The sequence below is a fragment of the Petromyzon marinus genome, chromosome 46 (genome assembly GCF_048934315.1).
Source record: "Petromyzon marinus isolate PM22_M1 ecotype Great Lakes invasive population chromosome 46, UKy_Petmar_22M1.pri1.0, whole genome shotgun sequence".
NCBI lineage: Eukaryota > Metazoa > Chordata > Hyperoartia > Petromyzontiformes > Petromyzontidae > Petromyzon > Petromyzon marinus.
The window spans coordinates 9,779,667-9,800,582 of NC_133712.1; the positions used below are offsets into that span (position 1 = coordinate 9,779,667).

At 45.8% G+C, this 20,916-nt stretch overlaps 1 protein-coding gene across 1 annotated transcript in view; it reads left to right on the forward strand.

The window, feature by feature from the left end:
- SUCLG2 (succinate-CoA ligase GDP-forming subunit beta) overlaps positions 1–20,916 on the forward strand; it is a 130,273-nt gene that overhangs the window by 61,892 nt on the left and 47,465 nt on the right. The window contains exons 8-9 of the mRNA XM_032971474.2: positions 1,697–1,858; positions 4,200–4,342. Of these exons, the coding sequence (XP_032827365.1) occupies positions 1,697–1,858; positions 4,200–4,342 (305 nt within the window). The remainder of the gene's footprint in view (positions 1–1,696; positions 1,859–4,199; positions 4,343–20,916) is intronic.

A 20,916-nucleotide genomic window follows, 5' to 3' on the forward strand; every position in this document is an offset into this window, starting at 1 on the left:
GTTCAGGTGCTAATGTGTCTACGGGAGCCGATCGCAAAAAATAATTTAAGAATATTGAACGAGGCAGCCTCGCAAGCACGGCTTGGGAAGCTCGTGAGACGACTAGGCTGCATAACACGACTAAGGCGTCTGCTTGATAACAATGTCATATATTTGTAGAAACTGTATTTTGTGGATATTGCGTGGACAAAGAAGATAGGTTTGCGGAGATATATTGTCAGACGGAATATATAAGTACCGCCCTGGGCAAGAAGCAAAAAAAAAGTCAAAGCAACCTAATGTTAGGCTTTTATTTTTTTGGTTTATAGATGTCGTAAAAAAACGTATTGAATTTTGGCTATGAGCTGCAGTGCCTGAAGTCTAACTGCTTCAAGTATAAAGTTTGTAGATGGCTTAAGAGCATGGGCAGCGGTGTGTCTATCCGTGCATTACCGAGCATTTTTCCCGAACTGAATGGACGTTATAAGGAGTAGAGATCAAACCGCTGTTACATTTCATTGCAATTGTTTTACCACTCCGTTGTTTTTTTGTCTGTGCACCATCGTTTATAATGCGGTTCTGTCTTGCAGGTAATGTCCACCTAGTTTTCCGATCTCTGTTCCACTCATTCCTACTCATTGCGTGTGGAATCATGTGCGCGTGTACGGGGGAAACCGCAAAAAGATGAATGACTTCTATTCATTTCTCAACAAGTTTTTTATTGCCTCCTCGTGTTATTGAAATCGTGAAGAAATTCAAGGTCCATGTGATTTCCTGCTCACATGAGCATTCAGCCTCTGCTTATCTCCTCATCTTACAGCCCTGAGTCATTGGTGGAAATTCCAAATTCCTATGACAGGAGCAAGTCTCACCATCGCAATTTAAAGTCCATATTTTGGTTAATGGATTCCAAATATTTTAGCCGGGTGGTGGTGGCGGCTATGCACGCGGCCCCATAATACAGCACTCTGGAGGCAACTGCAAGGGTTGGTGGATCGCACAAATTCTGCTAAAACTCCCTTCCCGAGGTGCATCGGAGCCACACCCTGCTCGCCAGCAGAAGGTGGTACGGCAGATGTGGACTCCGCCTCTTTCATCTGCAATGGGATAGTGTTTCCCCTCCGCACACGTGGGTTATTTTTTTTTTCCGTCAGGTACACTTGAGCAGTGTTGAAAATTGAAGCCAAATAGGCTCTAGAGGGCCTCTAGTTTCCTGTAGTTGAGGCCCTTCTGCCAGCAGTGGCGTTGACCTTTGTAATTATAGGGCCGAACCTTTATTATTGTTATTCTTGGTTCTTTCGGTAAAGTCACATAGAAGGGAAACAATAAAATGATAAAAATATAAACAATAAAATTCTCACGACGTTTCGACTGCAACACAAGCAATCATCAGGTGTGAAAACCACAGCAAGAAAATTCACACCTGATAATGATTGCTTTGTGTTGCAGTCGAAACGTCGTGAGAATTGTATTGTTTTATATTTTTATTATTTTATTGTTTCCCTTCTACGTGGTGACTTTACCGAAAGAACCAAGAATATGAATCCCTGCAGTCACGAAAGCTTTAAATCAAAACTTTATTATTTTATTTTATTTACCATTTTAATACGGGCCTACTCGTGTTACCTGTGCCTCCCCTGGAATGGAATGTCGACGTTCGATTAATCGCATCTTGGTCTCATTCCTTGGCTGTGGTCCCCCCTTCCGTGTCTGGCAGTGGTTTGCTTCGACGCCAAGATCAACTTTGACGACAACGCCGACTACCGGCAGAAGAAAATCTTCGCTATGGGCGACATTTCCGAGAGCGATCCCATCGAGGTGGAGGCGGAGAAGCACAACCTCAAGTACATCGGGATGGACGGAAACATCGCCTGCTTTGGTTTGTGCGCTTCCTTTTGCTACGCAGTTCACTTTCTTGAAAGGTTTTTTTTTTATCTGTTCTGGTCCAGTTGGAGATCAGGTTACTTAGCAAGTACGGTAGAGGATCCTGGATTTGAATTTGGGCAGCCACCGGTCGTTAAACGAGGTTGTAATTTTTGTATGTATGTTGAACTGCTTTTGCACCGTACATAGCCAGCCGTGCAAATTTTGGGTGCGGGGGAAGGACAACAAACTAAGCAAAAAAATGAGTCCTAAAGTCATGTTTTCAATCTAGATATGAAAGTGCATAGCTCCAGTCAGTGGCTTCCTAATATCGGCAGGAAGTGCTTTCCAGACGGCCACAGAAGCGCGTCTGAAAGGGCGCGACGCGGTTGGTCGTCTTTGTTCGATGGCCAGCCAAAAGCCGCTTTTGCGAGGGATGACCTGACCGGAGTTTGTGATCATCTCGGCTCAGTCACCGTTGACTGCAGAAAAAAAAAACCCATTACATTAAATGTCATGACTGAATTCTGGCTCTGAGAATGTAAAATCTTTGTTTGACTCTCATACTACTCGCATTTATTCCCATTTTTTTTTTATTGAGAATGGTGGGTGGGTCAGAGAGTATTAACTCATGACAACTGAGGTCCTGGGTTTGAATCTGAGCAGCCACCTGTGAGTAACCCAAAAACTCAACATATCGTTCAATCACATTGCCTGGAAAGGAAGAATATATACTAGGGGATGCTTCGGGCAATGGTCTTTATTCCTAGCACACGCGATGAAACCAGGTTATCAAATGGAGTGAGTTGATGGTCTTTGGCCGATCACTGACAACCGCACTGCCATCACGTTAAATTTGGTTTTATTTTATGTTGGCTAAAATCCAGCTCTTGGAATGCAACACATGAGACTGATTTGTGACATAAAATGTTCCCCTGTAACAGGGTGCGTGTGTGGGCTAGTTGCGCCCCATAGGGTGTGGATCGAAAAGGTGGTTTTTAAGGGATTTCTGAAGTTGTTCTATAACATCCCCTTCCACAGGCCATTCTGCCGCACACACGGGTGCAATGCCGTGCGAGCGTTCTATGCCAATGCTTCATTTCATGACATCACGATTGGAATAAATTTGATACAAATATATATTTTTTAAGAATATTCTCTCAGCTGTTGATCCTCGTCCGTCCTCTGCATAGCGCTTGCATCCTTCGTTGGAAGTCCACTTACTCCGATCTCGTCGTGCCAGTATATCAGAGTCAATTGCATACCTGCTGGTGGGGGTGGTGCGATAAGATACCTCTTCTGCTGTTGCTGCGCACTAAAGATATGCACGTACAATTGAACAACTGCAGACAAACGCCACAATGCCTTTGGTAATGAGACTGGCATTTTGGGAATTGCCATTTATCACAAATTAGTATGCCGGTTCCCGCATTAAAACAACGAACAGAGGCACGCACACCCCCCCCCCCCCCCCCCCAGCACTCCCTGGCAAAGTCACTGTTCACAGACTAATGAAACAAACAACTCTCCCGGCTTTTAGATGTTGGGACACCACACCAGCACTTGCTCGCAAATGAGCGTCATGTAAGTGAATGGAAGGTTGTGGGGGGGGGGGAGGACGGTGGGGACCCCATCAGAAAAGTGAATATTTAAGCAATCTTAACTCATCCGGATGCCAAGTGTTTGCCTTCGGGCTGTTTTGTCCCAGTTGGAGTCCTACCTGGCACAGCACAGAGATGTAATGTCTGGAAGGCATACATGAAGGCGTATTTGGGTAATTGAGTTATTTGCTATATTTTGGTCACGTAGCATTGTGCGCTATGAACTGCTCCTGAACGCAGAGTCGTGGGATCTCTACATTTCCTCACCATTTGATGAATGTACCTGTGCATAAGTGACTAGGTCACCTCGCCTAAATCAATGACATCGCACCTGTTCGGATAAATTATTAATAATATTAATTCCTGGCACAGGCAGCTCTAAGCAAAGAATTGAGCCAGCATTTCAGAGATGTTGGGATCAAATCAGACATAAAAAAATACTTGTTATTTGCCCACTGAGCTATATAGTTATTTTCACAAGTGACCCGGTCACAAATGATAGCTCAACAAAATGGCTTATTGTGTGGAAGTTTATAGCACACAAATCCTCTAAACGCATGTTTATAACTGTGGAGGGAAAAACCCGAGGACACGCACAAAAATCCACACAACCACAGGGCTGGAGACACACAAACTCCAAATATGCAGGTGGCAGGGTCGGGATCGAACCCACGACATCTATACCAGGCGAGGGAGTTAACATCTAGCCACCGCAGCGCCCATTTGATGAAGTCCCGCTTACGCTTTTTGTTGCAGTGAATGGGGCTGGCTTGGCTATGGCCACCTGTGACATCATCGACCTGCACGGAGGCAAGCCGGCCAATTTCCTCGACCTGGGGGGAGGCGTGCAGGAGAACCAGGTCTACATGGCCTTCAAGCTGCTCACCAATGACCCCAAGGTAACCGCAGACAGAGCTCCCCCTCGACACACCAATGTTAGCCACGATCAATCCACTGCTGTATGCGTTTTTTTCAATGTTACCGGGTAAAGCCCATTGAGCTTGGCTATCACAAATGATAGCTCAACAAAGTGGCTTATTATCACGGGGAAATGTATAGCAGCCAAATACTCTTGAACGCATATCTTGATTCTAAATCTGGAGGGAAAACTGGAGAAAAATCCACACCCAGCCATCCACCTACCTAGCCACCCAACGGACCCATCCAGCCATCCAAGTCACCAAGTCACCCAACCACCTAGCCATCCAACCATCCAACCACCAAGCCACCAAGTCGCCCAACCACCCAGCCATCCAACCACCCACCCAACCACCCACCAAGCCACCCAACCACCCAGCCACCCAGCCACCCACCAAGCCACCAAGCCACCAAACCACCCAACCACCCGGCCACCCAACCACCCACAAAGCCACAAAGCCACAAAGCCACCCAACTACCCAGCCACCCAGCCACCTACCATCCCACCATCCCAGCTCTGGCTGTTCGATGGAAATTCAATATTCAAGTCAAGAATCTTTTTTTTTACATTAACAATATGCGAATTGTTGCACCCCCTGGTGGCTGCAAATGTCACATATGTATTTCATACATCTTCTACAAATCGGTAAACACATTCATTTTTTCGCACGAGGATTGGCTGTGTGTGTCCTGAACTTGAGAATCGATATTCATGAATCATTGCATTATTACTCTCTTGGTGCGCAACATAATTTCAAACCGTACCCACAATGATGTTGCCTTTACCTTAGAGTCGAGTAGATGTTTCATTTGTAGTTGTGGTAGCGTGCGTCTACAACACTGCAGGTGCTCTTCTCTTCCCTCAACATTTATTATGTTGGCGCTCCTGCGTTTTAACTTCCGTTGATCAAACCACGACATGTATTCTCTTATGTGCATCAAAGTGAATTGCTAATTAGTTATAATTGTTAGACATGCTTGTAAATAAAAAAAATGTGTGGATTCTATAAGGGCTGTTTGGTGTAGAATATCAATAATAATAATAATGAGGTTTTATATAATTTTTTTAAGGCGCGTGACCACTTATTTTGCCCCGTTCAGATAACGAATTTCGCAAATGAGTACCGGTCAAATCATGTCAACACGACGGACGTTGAAATCCGTGGAGGCAAAGCAAAATAATTGAAGGTGGTTTCGAGGTTACTTTGGTCAGACACGTTCCAGATGAAACGTGTTTTTGAAGGAGGAGACGAACGCTAATTTTTAAGCAGCCTCATGAAAGAAGTAGAAAGAATGGCGCAGCGGGAAGCTGAATCTATGATAATTTATAATATCGGACGAAATGACACTTTCATAGGCTGGGCCAGTATCTATAAAGCAGAGGGGAAAGCAGTGTGGTGCCCCAGGTAGTGAGGTCTAACACATTCGTTTAATGGGCAGATGTAGATCAGAGATGTGGGCCAATCTCACAAAGGAAAATTGTGGTGGGTGGTTGGGGTGGGTGGGAGGGTATACAATGGGGACTGGGCCTGCGTCGTCCAATTTTTGTGGTGCCCTCTCATAAGCGCATGACAGCAGCATCACCTATCGAGCGACAGGCTCCATTATGGGCCACGGCAGATATCTCTTTATAGAATAATTCAGGCAGAGACCCTGCCTGGATGGACATCTCCAGAATTTCAGCCGAAAAGAGTCATCCCTTCCCTCTGCCGTCACATCAGTCAGCAAACCAGAAGATGAACAGAAAATGGTGTGGGTCATGCTATGAATGGGAAAGGTCTTGATGGCATTGATTTTTTTTTTAAAGACTTAGTTTTTCATGTGTCTTAGGAGCGTGTGCAATGTTTACTGCACGTCTGCTGAATTCCACACGCGTCGGGTTCAATTCCTGGACACTGTTGTTGAAGCCCATTAGAAGACTTCTTTGTCCACCTTTGTGTACAGCCTTCTTACTTGGCTGTAAGTTGTGTACGCTATACAAAGCTCGTTTTAGTGCTATTTGTGGTCCGAATGCATGCTCCTGTGGTGTAACGGTTCGCACCAGCGGACTTACAAAATTCAGAGGTTGCAGGTTCGATCTCCTGGCGCGCGGCAGTTATGCCTACGGTGCAAGTTTCTTAAATCTCCGCCACTGCCTCTGTCTACTCAACAAGGTCATCAGGGCACGGCAGTTAGCCTAGACAATCGGAAAAGTCGTGGGACACCACTCTTGCGATATGTTAACTACCTCGCCTGGTTTACAGGAGGTCGTGGGTTCTATCCTGACAATGGAGAGATGTTAACTGCCTCGCCTGGTATACAGGAGGTCGTGGGTTCCATCCTGACAATGGAGAGATGTTAACTACCTCGCCTGGTATACAGGAGGTCGTGGGTTCGATCCTGACAATGGAGAGATGTTAACTACCTCGCCTGGTCTACAGGAGGTCGTGGATTCGATCCTGACAATGGAGATATGTTAACTACCTCGCCTTGTATACAGGAGGTCGTGGGTTCGATCCTGACAATGGAGAGATGTTAACTACCTCGCCTGGTCTACAGGAGGTCGTGGGTTCGATCCTGACAATGGAGAGATGTTAACTACCTCGCTTGGTATACAGGAGGTCATGGGTTTTATGTAGACCCTGACATCTGCATATTTGGAGTTTGCATTTTTTCCCCGTGGTCTCGTGGATTGTTCTCCGGGCCCTCCGGTTTTTCCCTCCACAGTTGGAATCAACATCACGTGTTTAGAGTATTTGGCTGCTGTTATAATTTTCCACGTGATAAGCAACTTCTTTGAGCTATCGTTTGTGGCCAGGTTGCTTCTGAAAAAGAGCAAAGAGCTCAGTGGGCCTTACTTGGTAAAATAAAAAAAAGTTTCGTTTTAGTTAGTTTAGTTTGTGAAGGGGGAGTAAAAAATGTTCTCTCGAGTACTCTGGAGCCTCCTCTAGTGCAGTGATTCTTAACCTTTACTGCAGCCTTGAACTGCCTTTGGTTCTCAGTTTGTTAAAAAAATGGAGAATGTTAATGAATACATCGGTTTGATGAAACAAAGTATTTGTACTCATGTGCGCGTGCTTAATTTGTGTTTCGATGATTTACCTTCTAATGAAATCTGGCATGTCTCGCACCCTTAAAGAGGGCATCTCACATCCCCAGATTAAGAAAGAACCATTGCTCTAGTTGGGAGGCCCATTCCGCCAGCAGTCTCATAAGCAAGCCATTGCAGGGCTGCACCTGTACCTGCTTCAAGGGTATTGTGTGTTTGTAGCCCTAAGCTTTTCTCGCCTGCCAGTGTAAAAGCATACATTAAAGGTCCCCTATTAAAGATTGTTGTTTTGGGGGGGGGGGGGGTATTATTGAAAAGGAACTTACTGTGCTAATTGAGGACCTCGTGCTAATAAAAAGGACGTTTTTTTCACAAGACAGACATGCGGTACGTTAAAGGCATTAAAAGCTGAAATATATATTTTTTCAGAGAAATTAATAAATGAATGTTGCACGTTAATTTAAGCTTGTACAATCATAATTTAATGCAACTAAAATGGCCAGTTGTTTCTAACAGTTAGTGATTTGTAGTTCACGGCAATTACCAAACTACCTTGCTATTTAATTGAATTACATTTGACTGCCTTCCCCCAAAATCGCGGGGTGGTTTTCTGGCTGAGTAAATGTGAATTATCAGGGCTGGTTTTACATCTGGGTATGCCTTATAAAGAGAGCAGTAATTACTTAAAATTGCATGCAGTTGCATAATTTGTGGCCAATTAGAGTCAGGTATTGTCCATTTTGTCTTGCACAAAATTGCATTTCACGGTGGAAGTGCACTAATTGCATGGCGCATGCAAAATGTCTATAATGTAATTCACGTGACCCCCCCCCCCCGCCCTGTTGCAGGACACGCAATGCCATCACACACAGAGAATGCAATGCACATTTTCATACCCATCGCACAGTATTAGAATGATTAATTCCACTGGGATATTTTGGTCTATTCTTCCTCGCATCTTACCTTTCCTTTGGCACCCTTTAAGGTCATCGTAGGAAGAGGTCGTGGGTTCGTAAATGCAGCTTTGGGTCAGGTCGCCGTGTAAGTAAAACACGCGTCGTGAGCCCCCACAACCCAACACGGCCCCCAGCAATAAAGTTGCTTCAGCAGCACCACCGGCTGAGCCATCCCTCGGGTACACGGCGATTTGGGGTGACCGCCCCGGGCCCGACGCTTTGGGGGTCTCCCTCGCGCTTTAATGTCAAAGTGTCAGACGTAATACTTCCCCGGTTTAGTTTGAAGGCGTCGGGCTGGCCCACGCGGTGGCAGTTGACCCAGGCCGCGCACAGCCCCCCCACCTATGGACGGCCCTGACCACCGGTCGTGTTAAGGAGCAATCCACATTTAACAACGTTGGTTACATGACCCAGGGCTCAGAGCACCAGCACAGATAAGATCCTGCGCTTGTATTCGGGTAGCCACCTGTGATGAAAACTGGTTCTAGTTGATGGTCTCAGTCCACTCACTAAATGGTCCTGACGTTTGATTTTTTTACATTGTCTTGAGACTCCGTAAGGTTCTCCTGGGTAAACAAGTACGATAGATAAATAAGGATTTGATAAACCATTTCGGGTCTTAATTGATTGTTCACACTTATGGTGGCTTTCAGACCGCATCCATTATTTTCGTCTCCCCCCTCCTCTTTTTTCCGAACATAGATGGACTCATCCATCTAATTAAATGCCAAATCGCTCTCCGTGGTGCTAACGTTAAAAAAACCGCCACTTTTTTCATTTTTTCTTGCTGTGGTTTTCACACCTGATGATGATTGCTTGTGTTGCAGTCGAAACGTCGTGAGAATTTTATTTTTTATATTTTTATTATTTTGTTTCCCTTCTACGTGACTTTACCGAAAGAACCAAGAATAAGTAGTCATATGGTTGTATTCGTATTTTCACGTTGTCGCAAATATCAATATTGCATGGATTATTCTACGTTGAGCTTTTAACGATTAAAACAGACGATTTACTTTTGAAAGTCAACTTTGAAATGGAGTAGCAAGCGGCCGTGCCAACTGAGATTTCATGTAAGTACATCTCGCCACGGTGGCGAGATGTTATTTCCCTCGCCAGGTATGCAGGAGGTCGTGGATTCGATCCCGACCCTGATGCTGTATATTAGACGTTTGCATGTTCTCCCTGTGGTCGCGTCGATTTTTCTCCGGGTCCTCCGTTTTTTTCCTCCACATTTTTAATCAACGTGCATTTCGATTATTTGGCTGCTATAAATTTGCACATGATAAGCCAGGCAACTTCTTAAAAAAGAGTCAATTTACTAGGCTTTACCTAGTAAATTGGACATATGAATCAGGCATGTATTTTATATTTAGTGTTTTGCCTTCATTTTTCTCTATTTTGCACTCCTATCGTTTTTATTATTTTTGTTGTAGCTTTTTGACCCGCTCATGCTGCACATCGGTGAAAAAGAGCTTCATAGCTCATCGGATTTCTCCTCCAGTCTTAATAATAAAGATTCCAATTCTGATTCTGAAATTAAACCATATTTTTGGTGTGAGCAGTTTACCGACGAGGTGGAGCGATGAAATCAAGCCGTGCGTCGACGTTCGATGGATCGTTGCGTCGCATGATAGTGAGCGATGTCGGCGGCGCGGGGAAGCCTTCATCCAGCAGTGGGTAGACCAAGGCTGTTGATGATGATGATGATCAAGGAGACGGTCTCTTTTCCAAAAGCAAGCCAAGCTAAAGATACTGTGCATCAAAAAACTGTACAATGCAAAGCACCGTGACGGGGCTTGTTTTTGATCATTCATTGTGATGTTTAAGCGCCTAACCTTAATTGTACGGCGAAAAAGAGGCACCGATGAAAAATAATTTCAGTGAGACGGACTCAAAAAAATAATTGACTAACACAAGAGAAAAACGCTCAACATTGGTGTTAATAGGAGGATAATGATCCCACCTTCCACATCTCATTCTTTGTATGTATGTATATTGAACTTATTTTGCACCGTACGTAGCTGTCCCCCTCCACCTACGCACCGGAAACTGGATGAGTCGTTGTTATTCGTGGTCACGATTCTCCTCCAGAATAGAATCGTGACCACTACTCTAGAATGGTGTTTTTTTTAATAACACCATGTCTATCGGCTTCTCCGTGGTTGCAGGGGTCACGTGCTTGAACCTATTGGGTCCAACGTCTAAAAAATAAAACCGTCGACTCTACACGCGCGACTCGATGCACACCTCATGGCGTTGTGATGGACATTAAAGGATGAATCGACGTGTTGTAGTGCCACCATTATTAAATGTTAAAGCTTTAGAGAGAGAAAAAAAAACAACTGATACCGAAGATTGATTGGCTTTGAACAGTTTCTGAATGTATTGCAGTCACGTTATTGTTCCATGTGTGAGGTGCATCAAATATTAAAGAGGATTTGTCATGTTTAGCATTGAGTGGATAATGCGCATATGACACATATGACATGCTTTAGCTAGCGCCCTCGATTATCACAATAGGAACGTCGAAATATCTTTTCCCATTCAAATCGGGGTGGGGGGGGGGCATTTGGAATGGGAATACAAACAACTTGGGGGGTGTAACGACGCATCGATGCATGACGACACGTGCATCGAACAGCACTTGCAAGAATCATGTATTCGTGATTTGCATATACGCTGCAGTCACCTGTTCACAACAGCCCTGCGGGCATTAAAGGTGACACACTCCGTCCGCAATGACAATACAGAATGAATGTGTGACTGAACCATTTCTGAAGTGTCAGGTTTTTTTTTTTAGGATTTTAGCGACCCACCATTGAAAACTAATGAATCGTCCGAAATTAGTGTTCAGTCGTAGGTAATTAGCGTGTTAGCCCCTTGCAGTGCAGACACAGTACAGGTGTCCCGCGTGGTCTTTTTTTTACCCCAATTATAATCGATGGCACGTCCAGTCCCCCTCCCTTCAAATTCCGAGCTCTTTTGAATAATTATCATAATAACAACAATGGGGGAAAAAAATGCAACCATTCTTACTTTGTGAATTAAGTTTCACTTAGGATTGCAGGGAATCCACGGTGCATCATTAGTGCGCATTTAATCAATCATTTGTTGCTTTTATTTTTTTCCCCTCTTCTCATTTACTCTCTGCTCAATGGGCGTGCAACATCCAAGAGCGCTACGGCGAAGGGACCAAAATATATCCATGCGGGGAGAGCGAGAAAACGAGCCAGCGAGAGGGAGAGAGAGCCTCCCAACTGCTTCGGCTCGTGATTGATTCTGTCGGGCCATGTATGATCTTATTACGGTGTGTAGAACCTGCCAAGCCCATTAGTGTGGCCTTGGCAGAAAAGTTCCATTATCGCCTCCGTTAGCTGGGTGTCTTTCAAGGGTAGCATTGAACGGGGGGGGGGGGGGGGACAAGACAGGGAGTTGGGAGGGGTGGTGGTGGTGGTGGTGGAGGACACAAGCGAGGGTGTGGTGAACACATTTAAATTGAAATTCAGCCTCTGACGGAATAACGCTCGACAATTTCAGAGACACGGCGCTCGCGTCCCGGATCCCATTACTTTCTGAATATTATTGCGTTACGTACAATATGCAGAAAAGTAGTGTGCAATATAGGGCAATTTTCTCACAACACGTATTTGAATGCGGGTGTATAATGCGCCGTAGATGGTTTTACATATTGTGGAGTTAAATTCCCAAGCAACGGTGGCTACGGTCGTCCAAATGCAGTTTCACGGTATTGTTAGAGCTGTAAATCTCTATGTACACACACACAGGGCCGTGCTGCGTGATCACGTACACAATATTTTTGCGTGGTGCCAGTTTATGACATCATCCCCCAAAGCCTATAATTGCATCTGAATATTTCTTGGGCCATTTTGAATCTGCAGATCAGAGGTACAAGGTCATTAACCAAAAAAATGAGGTTGAAATGCAGCAAGTAACAATAATAGTTAATATTGCATAGCGCATCATCTTCACAAAACCCACAGTGACCAGCATAGTGAAGTATGGCCAAAAATCCCCAGCGATCCGCATGAACACGAGGCAACCCTTCGCCATCCCGCGTCTAAATACACGAGCATCTCAAGATGGTGTACACGGCAAGCGTACACACGGCGCAGTCAGACAAAGCGAAGAATGAAACGAAAAGCATAAAACAAAACTCACGTTTTGATTTAAAGCTTTCGTGACTGCAGTAATTCATATTCTCTTAGCTCTTTCGGTCTTAATTGATTGTTCACGATTACGGTGGCTTTCAGACAGCATACATTAATTTTTCGTCTCCCCCCTCCTCTTTTCAGAACATAGATGGACTCGTCCTTCTAAATAAACTGGCAAATCGCTGCGCGTGGTGCTGACGTTTTTAAATAAATAAATAAACACAACATTAAAAAATAAATAAATGCAAACCGCCACTTCTTTCAAATGTTTCTTGCCGTTGGTTTTTTCGCACCTGATGACGACCGTTTATGTTATGGTCGAAACGTCGTGAGAATTTTTATTGTTATATATATTTTATTATTTTATTGTTTCCCTTCAACGTGACTTTACCGAAAGAGCTAAGAATATAAGAACTCACGTTGCACAGATAAGACCAGCGCACAAGCCGTGTGACGCACACTGCAAACCCAAAGCGCTCGTCGAAAACGTCAGCAAATGCATGCATAGAGGATGCATTTGTTTTGTGCACAAGTAATTTCAGGGCAGGATAGGTTGGATCATATACTCATTTTTAGACAATTTGAGGTGGACTTGCAATCCGGAATTCACCGGTTCCATCTCCCAGCATGGCAAAGCAGAAACAATGGGGCAAGTTTCAGAAATCCTCCCACCTTTCTCCGCCGAGTGGAATAAACCGTTTCACCACAGTTAGTCGATTGCCTGATACGCAGGAGGGCGTGGGTTTGATTCTGATTCTGACGACTGCGGTATATTTGGAGTTTGCGTGTTCTCCCCGTGCATTTTTCTCCGGCTCCTTCAGTTTTTCCCTCCACATTTAGAATCAAGATATGCGTTCAGAGTATTTGGCCGCTAAACATTTCCACGTGATACGTCACTTCGCTGAGCTATCATTTGTGATAGCCAGGTCACCTCTGAAAAATAGCTATATGGCTCGGGTGGGCCTTACCGGGTAAAATCAAAATGGTTTAGTTTTAGATAAATATTGGTAACACAGACGAGACTAGGAATGCTGCCATGGTGCAATGGTTGGTGCACAGAAGGTCCGCCTGTTGGATCTCCTGGCGTGGCTGTTAAAATAATGGGGCAATTTAAAAAAACAAGAGTCCCTCTGCCCGCTCCGCTTCTGAAAAAGAGCTATATAGCTCAGTGGGTCTCACCTGGTAAAATAACAAAAAAAAAGCCGCAACAAGCAATCGAGTGATCGCAGGGTTTGCACCTTTACCGTTTAACAGAGGAACGAGGGCAAATGAACTGAGGCCGCCTTGCCGTTTGTACGTTTGCGCATACGGAAGTCGGCGCGTTCACGGCTCGCATTCCACTGGACATCGGCGACTGCTTCCTGACTTTTTGAAACCGATTCTGAAAACCATTCGCGGTTTGTCGGCAGTCGTTCAAGAACCTTGGGTCATTGCGCCGTGCACGAACCACTGCACCGCCGCCTCCATCCCCGTGTGTTTTCAAACATTTAACAACAAAATACCATTACATTATCGCAATGCTTTTATCATCATCATCATCATCATTATTATTACTCCTATTAAACCCTTTGTAAATCATGAGCCATTTTCGTATTTTGCAATTTGCTTTCATTTTTTCCGGCTTTATTGTCGCACTCCTGGCACAAGTTACACTATTGGGCGACTGTTTTCGTAACAACGGGGAAGTTTATTTTTTCCCCGATCGCCCTAAAATCCCAAATTCACCAAAATAAAAACGACGGATCCTTTGACACAGGCGTCGCTCCCCCCCCCCCCCCTTCATTGCAAACGAGGAGCAGCTGCCACGGTGGACATGCCGAGTGGCTATCGGTACCCGCACGTGTACGGCGAACGCTTCCAAGGAGAGGGGGGGGGGGCGGGTACACGAGTGCCGTCTGCCTGGCTCGGATGTAAAAGGTTAGGGCCTGGAATTGCTCCAATTAGATTAGGGCTCTCATAGCCACTGACAACGAGGCCCCGCGAATGCTGGTTCATTCTAATCTTCCGCAGACACCTGCTGTTCTGATCTACGGTGCGTGGCCCAACGCTGATAACATGGAATACGCAGAATTTATTATTCCCTGCATCCCAGCCCGTGCACGGATCCCGCACAACATTAAACGCAGCGGCATGCCGTCTGCGGCATTTGGGGGTTGCGTTTTAACTTAAGGCACGCTCCGGCTGCCAGTTGTTACATGACTTTATCCGTTAATGGTTCAAACGATGTAATTTACCCCCTCCAAAAAGTTGTTTTTCTCTTTCCTTCCTTCTCCCTGTCCAATTTCCCCACTCCTCCCCATCAATAGCTGAAAGGGAATATCAACCAGATTGGCATCAGATTTAAAGAGTGTAGTCTCATTGCGTGTGTGCGATACCCACACGTCAGAACGTGTAAGGCGTTTTACAGCGTGACGCTGAACATTTAACGTGGCAGACCTTCGTATTGGGGGGGGGGGGGAAACACGAGGAAGAAGAATAGATTTAACAGCCTCGTGCATCTTTTACCTTACGTTTGTATAGCAATGTAATACAAACGTAAAAACGATTACATTTGTAGACTTGTAGCCGATGTATCGATGAATCTACTTTGTGTACGATGACAGAGGCGTGCGGACTTTCGGAGAAAAACGGTTCTTGTTAGCTTAAGAACGCCAAAGCTATTGCTGCGCTAAATCCTGGACACGCGTGAGTGAATCACTCCAGAATGACCATCTGTTTAGCAAATTACTTAAAATTAAATTAAACTCCATTAATTACAAGCATTGCAATGTCACGTTTGAAAAATGCACCTTGTAACAATGGGGAGAGAGAGAGAGAGAGGCCTGGCCAGGTGTGTGGTGTTTTTTTTTTAACTCGTTCGTTAATAAAATTTTGCGCGACGACGCTCCGAACTACTGAGCTGTAACGTAATCACGGCGGGATGTCGGTTTTTGGAAAAATCACGCTTTTGCGAAGCGCCTTCTTCCTAGGTTTTGCGCAGAGCAGGCCTCCGGCTCAGCTGCCCCGTATTTAATCAAATAAGGAGAGCCGCTTTTAAACATGAATCCTGACCCGTCCTGTTTTCCGGCTTCGTTCATCCTCGCGAAATATCTCCTTCCTATCAAACGAAATTGAGGCCCAATTTCGTCTTCGCCCATGTCACCGTTTGCGGAGGAGCGGTGGCGCGGCGGGTTAGCACATCGCACGATGAACCCAGCCTATCTTCTTTGGCTCTTTCGGTAAAGTCACGTAGAATGAGAATAAAATAATAAATTGATAAAATAAAATAACACAATAAAATTCTCACGACGTTTCGGCCACAACACAAGCGGCCTTCATCAGGTGAAGGGACGAGACTGTCTGGAGGAGAATTTTATTGTGTTATTTTATTTGATCAATTTATTATTTTATTCTCATTCTACGTGACTTTACCGAAAGAACCAAAGAAGATGAATCCTTGCAGTCACGAAAGCTTTAAATCGAAATTGAACCCAGCCTACCCGAGTTCTGTTCCTGGCGACGGCCAACATCAGTGGCGCTTGGCATCTGAAGCAGCCTTGGGCAGTACCCTCCTTCATCGTCCTGCCCTGCGGCCAATATGTTAAAGTGGGATTCAAACAACCCCCGTAACCAAAAAGGTGTGTGGCTTGGCCTACATCCAGCAGTGGATTGGCAAGTTGCTGGAATGTGGTGTTAAATAATTATGTTGATGGTATACATCTGGTGACCTATCGGCAATGTATTGTGATGCATCTTTGGTAGGGTGGTGGGGGGGGGCAGTACAGCTGCTAAACAGCTGTACAGGGCGATCCAGATGTCTTGTGACCCCCCCCCCACCCCCAATTAATTCACTTAAAAAATAATTCATTTGCATATTGATTTTTGTCTTATTTAAACCTTACTTCAAAAAAATCTAAAGTTTTAGAGAATCAAATGGTGGGGGGGGGGGGGGAAGGATCACATGCCATCTGGACCACCCCTGTAGATTGCATTTTTGTTTGTGTCACCTTGATGGAAAACTCCATGTCAGGACCGGTTTTTTAATGTTCCTTTAAATTGGCGTCCCCCACCCTGCACGTGCAGCCATCGGCACCGTTCGCGGAGACATTTTAGCCGAGCAAAGCAAATCTGGTCGGCGTTTTTCAAAACGCTCTTGATAGCTCCGACCCCTACACCACGAGTTGAAATTATCGATAGGTGCCACCAAAAGTTTATTTGAAATCCATTGGCCTGCACTCAACGCGGACAGACTGGAAAATGTGGACTGGCACGTTCTTTCCAACATTACTCTCCTTAATTACGCGCATACATTGCCGTTGTGTTAAACCGGGTGGGGGTGGGGGGGGGGCCCATTGACACATCTCCTTTGCTCAAGGGGGTCATGTCACAAAGTTTCGTCTTAAATGGCAGCTTTGTTTGGTCTCATCTCTGAAGGTGACCCCTGGACCAGTGGTGTAAACCCCCCCCCCCGTTCATACGCCGGAGCTCAGTCTCCCCGAAGCGCAAGCATTGCCGAACGAATATTCGTTGTTATGAGGTCGCACTCGTTACACACAAAGTGCTCGACACAAATGAACCACAACTTTGTGATGTTGCCAAGGAGCACGAATCGTCAGGCGAACTCCGGTCGTTCTTGCAGCCGCTGCTTTTTGGCTGGCCATCGAACAAAGACGGCCAACCGCGTCGCGCCCTTCCAGACGCGCTTCTGTGGCCGTCTGGAAAGTGCTTCCTGCCGATGTTAGGAAGCCACTGGAGCTGTGCACTTTCATATCTAGATTGAAAACTCGTTGCTTTAGAACTGATTTTTGTGTTTCGTTGTCCTTCCCCCACACCTCCAATTGGCTCTGTATGGCTGCAAAAGAAGTTCAACATACACATATTGCTGACATAGTGGTGTGAGGCACGTTAAATACAATGGTCTTTTAAACAATTTTAAGAGGCGCAAATATTTCAAAAACGAACCAATGCAACACATTGTGCATCATAATCCGGCAAAAGAATATCCTACTTTGGTCACCCCCCCCCATCCGATGTTTGTCACATGCCTGCTGGCCTTCATCGATCGCAAAGAAATGTCCAGGTGGTGAATGGAATGGCAATTATCATGTCTTGTGAAAGTAATAAGCTTACTGTTATTAATGTGCAGGTGGGGAAATGCTTTACTTTGCAGTGGCAAGTGTAATTCATCTCCGTGTTGAGTGCTTCGCACTATTGCTGTGTTTGTTTTGTCCACTGCCTCTTGACGGGATCGTTCCCATTTTTGGCTGGTCATCGAACAAAGGCCAGTCAGCCTATCGCGCTCTTTAAGATGCGCTTCTGCGGTCGTCTGGAACGCTCTTCCTTCCGATATCAGGAAGCCCACCGGAGCGATGCACTTTTACATCTAGATTGCAAACGAATTTCTTTGGAACTGCTTTTTGTGTTGAGATGTTGTCGTTCCCCCACCTCTGATTAGAACGGTATAGTGCGAAAGAAGTTAAACATACAGATATACATACGTCCCACCGCCAAATCCGTTTTATTAATCTTCCCCTCTTCCCATCCATTCGCCTTTTCCTTGGTCGCTGGATGGACATGTTTTTGCTTTGTAATCTAGTGCCGATTGACACGATTAGATCCAACTCATGGGATTATATGAATATATAATCGGTGAGATGTTTGGTTTTTGATCGGTTAATCGGCAGGTATTTACAGACGGCTGAGCCGATGCCGGTCCATCCGCCCTCCACATGGCACTGCCAGTGCGCGGTGACGATGGGTGGTGACGACCATGACATTATCGGTCCTCGCTCAATTATTTATATATGCATTACACGCGCGTCTTTTAGCTCAACAATAATCTCCATGCATTTGACCAATTGACTAATCGAAGCAACAGCTATTCGAGTGGTCCATAGATTTTCCAGTTCAAGTTGAGTTATTGTGGCAACTTCTAGGAGAACTTTTGACTGTTATTTTTCAGCTTATTTATTTTACTTGGAAATTAATGTTTTTTTTTAAAACGGGAGTTAAATTTTTGAAAGGTGTAAAACATATTTGGTTCTTGTCGCGAACGTTCGTTAACTTGTGAGCCTCTGATGTTGAGTAAAACATAAATAAAACCCAATTAGATGATTAAAAATCTGCAGTTGTGAAAATAAAAACCCTTCATCCCCACGTTTAAAATTATTACGTGTGATTCTCGCACTGAGCCGATGACCACGTTTTTACCTATTTTGATCATTAAACGGTTTTCACCTTTTTAAAGTGACGGGGTCATTTCCTCCGAGTCGGTTCCTTTTTCGTTCGTGCTGCTTCTCGATCTTCTGCTGCCCTATTCCCATCCCATGGAGTTGCTTCAAATTGTACAATCCTCCATTCTTCCTCCTCCACCCTCCGCCGTCCTCCTCCACCCTCCCTTATTCCCCCACACCCCCTCTCACCCTCTCACTCCTCCTGTATGAAACGAGCAAGCGCGGTTGCCCAGACTCGTCGCGAGCGACGGAAGGGGGTGCCGAACGTTTCCTCTCAATCCGCGCTCGGCGATGCCTCCAGCGAAAGATGAGATGGACACCTGAGCGGCTCGGCTGACTGTGGGGAGCGGGGGGGGGTGAAGCACAGACGGAGGGGGGAGGGGGGCGGGGATTCTTGTGACCCACGGCGAACCCAGCTGCCGCGTACGCAGTGCCGAAGTCTGTGTCTGGAAAGGGGACGCCACAGTCGACGACTCGGCAACGTTCGCCCTCCGTGAATTTTCATTGGGGTGGGGGGGGGCGCTGGGGACGTGTATCGTGCCCGTCCGACCTACGGCCACCCGTCGCCAAAGTAGCCTTGCGTGCGCGTCGTCAGGGCGGTGCTTCACGCTGCTGCCGTGACGTAAGGGTTGCGTACGTTTTTACGTTGAGCTTCTTTCGCACTGTGCGTAGCCAATCGTGCTCATCGGAGGCGCGGGGTTATCCCGCTGGACTCGCAAATGCGGAGGTCGTCGGTTCGATCTTCCTGCCAAGGCGGTGGAAACAACGGTGCGCGTTTCTCTGAATTTGTCCCTCCTCTCTCCGTCCGGCGGTATAATGAAATGGGCACCTGGGGGGTATGGTCACATAGGATCCACTTAGCATCGCTGCGCTGCCTGTGTGCACGTGCGCGCCACCGAAGCGCTATTAAAGTGAACACATTGCACATTTCAAGTGTTTATCAACATTGAGTAACACGTCTTGTGCGTTAGTCGCATGCACGTGTAATTAAAATGTGGGAATGTTTGATGAGCTGATGGGGGTCTGAGAGGAGGATGAGAGGGGGCAGCTTGACAGCTCCCGTGGGTGGTACGTGGCGGGATAAATGTTAGAAAAACCACTGATGGTGGCCACAATTGGTTACGGTGTGTGACTTCTCATAAGCTCTCGGAGCCCCTTGGTGCATGAGACTTTGTGCATCGGGGTTTTTTTTTTCCCGGTGACGGCTAACTTTGCCCACTTTGTTTCCCCACGTGAGCTAGCTGTCGACACTATTGATGAACATGTGCTGTTAGACCGTCGTGGCCTAGCGGGTGATTAACAAGATAAATATCCTTCTCTCTCGGAGCATTCAGCAGCCACACCCCCAAGTAGGATAACTCCCCCCCCCCCCCCCCCCCCCCACGACGGCTATGTTTTGTTCACCGCACGTTACGAGGTCGCACTCATTACGCACAAAGAGCTTGCCATAAATGAACCACGATTACCCTGCTGATCTCGTCAAGCAACATAAACCGTCACGTGAACTCTGGTCAACTACGCAGCAGCGGCTTTTTGGCTAACCATCAAACAAAGATGGTCACCGCATCACGCAAATTCCGATACGCTTCTGCGGCCATCTGGAATGCTCTCACTTCCCATATTAGGAAGCCACTGGAGCTATGCACTTTCAAATCAAGATTGAAAACGTGTTTCTTGAGAACTGCTTTTCGTGTTTTAATTTATTATTGTTTCCCTGCACCTCCGATTAGCACGGTTGGCTGTGTACAGTGTGAAAAAGTTCTACATACGTACTTTCCGATCGATCCACTGGCCCGGCTTGAAGAACCTCGCAGAAGCACTGAATTTGAGTGGGCATCAAAACTTATTGGCCTGTTGTGTGCATAGTGGGCCTGGTTAAGAAATTCTGTTTCGGTGCCTGTGTGTGTGCCTGCCTGTCACTTTGGCTAGTGCTGTACTCGTGTGGCTTGCACCGTCTCATTACTGCTCTTCAGTCTGTTGTCTGGATTATCTGTCCCGTCCTGTGGTTTGTCTGCTTCTCTGTCAAGGCAGATAGTTGTAATATATGTATGTGTGTGCCAGTGTATTTGTAGTGTGTTTGTGTGTGTGTGTGTCTGTGTGCATATATATTAATATTAAAAAGTATGTTCCCTATTATATCACCCAGGATTGTGATGAATTTGTATGTATGTTGAACTTTTTTCACAC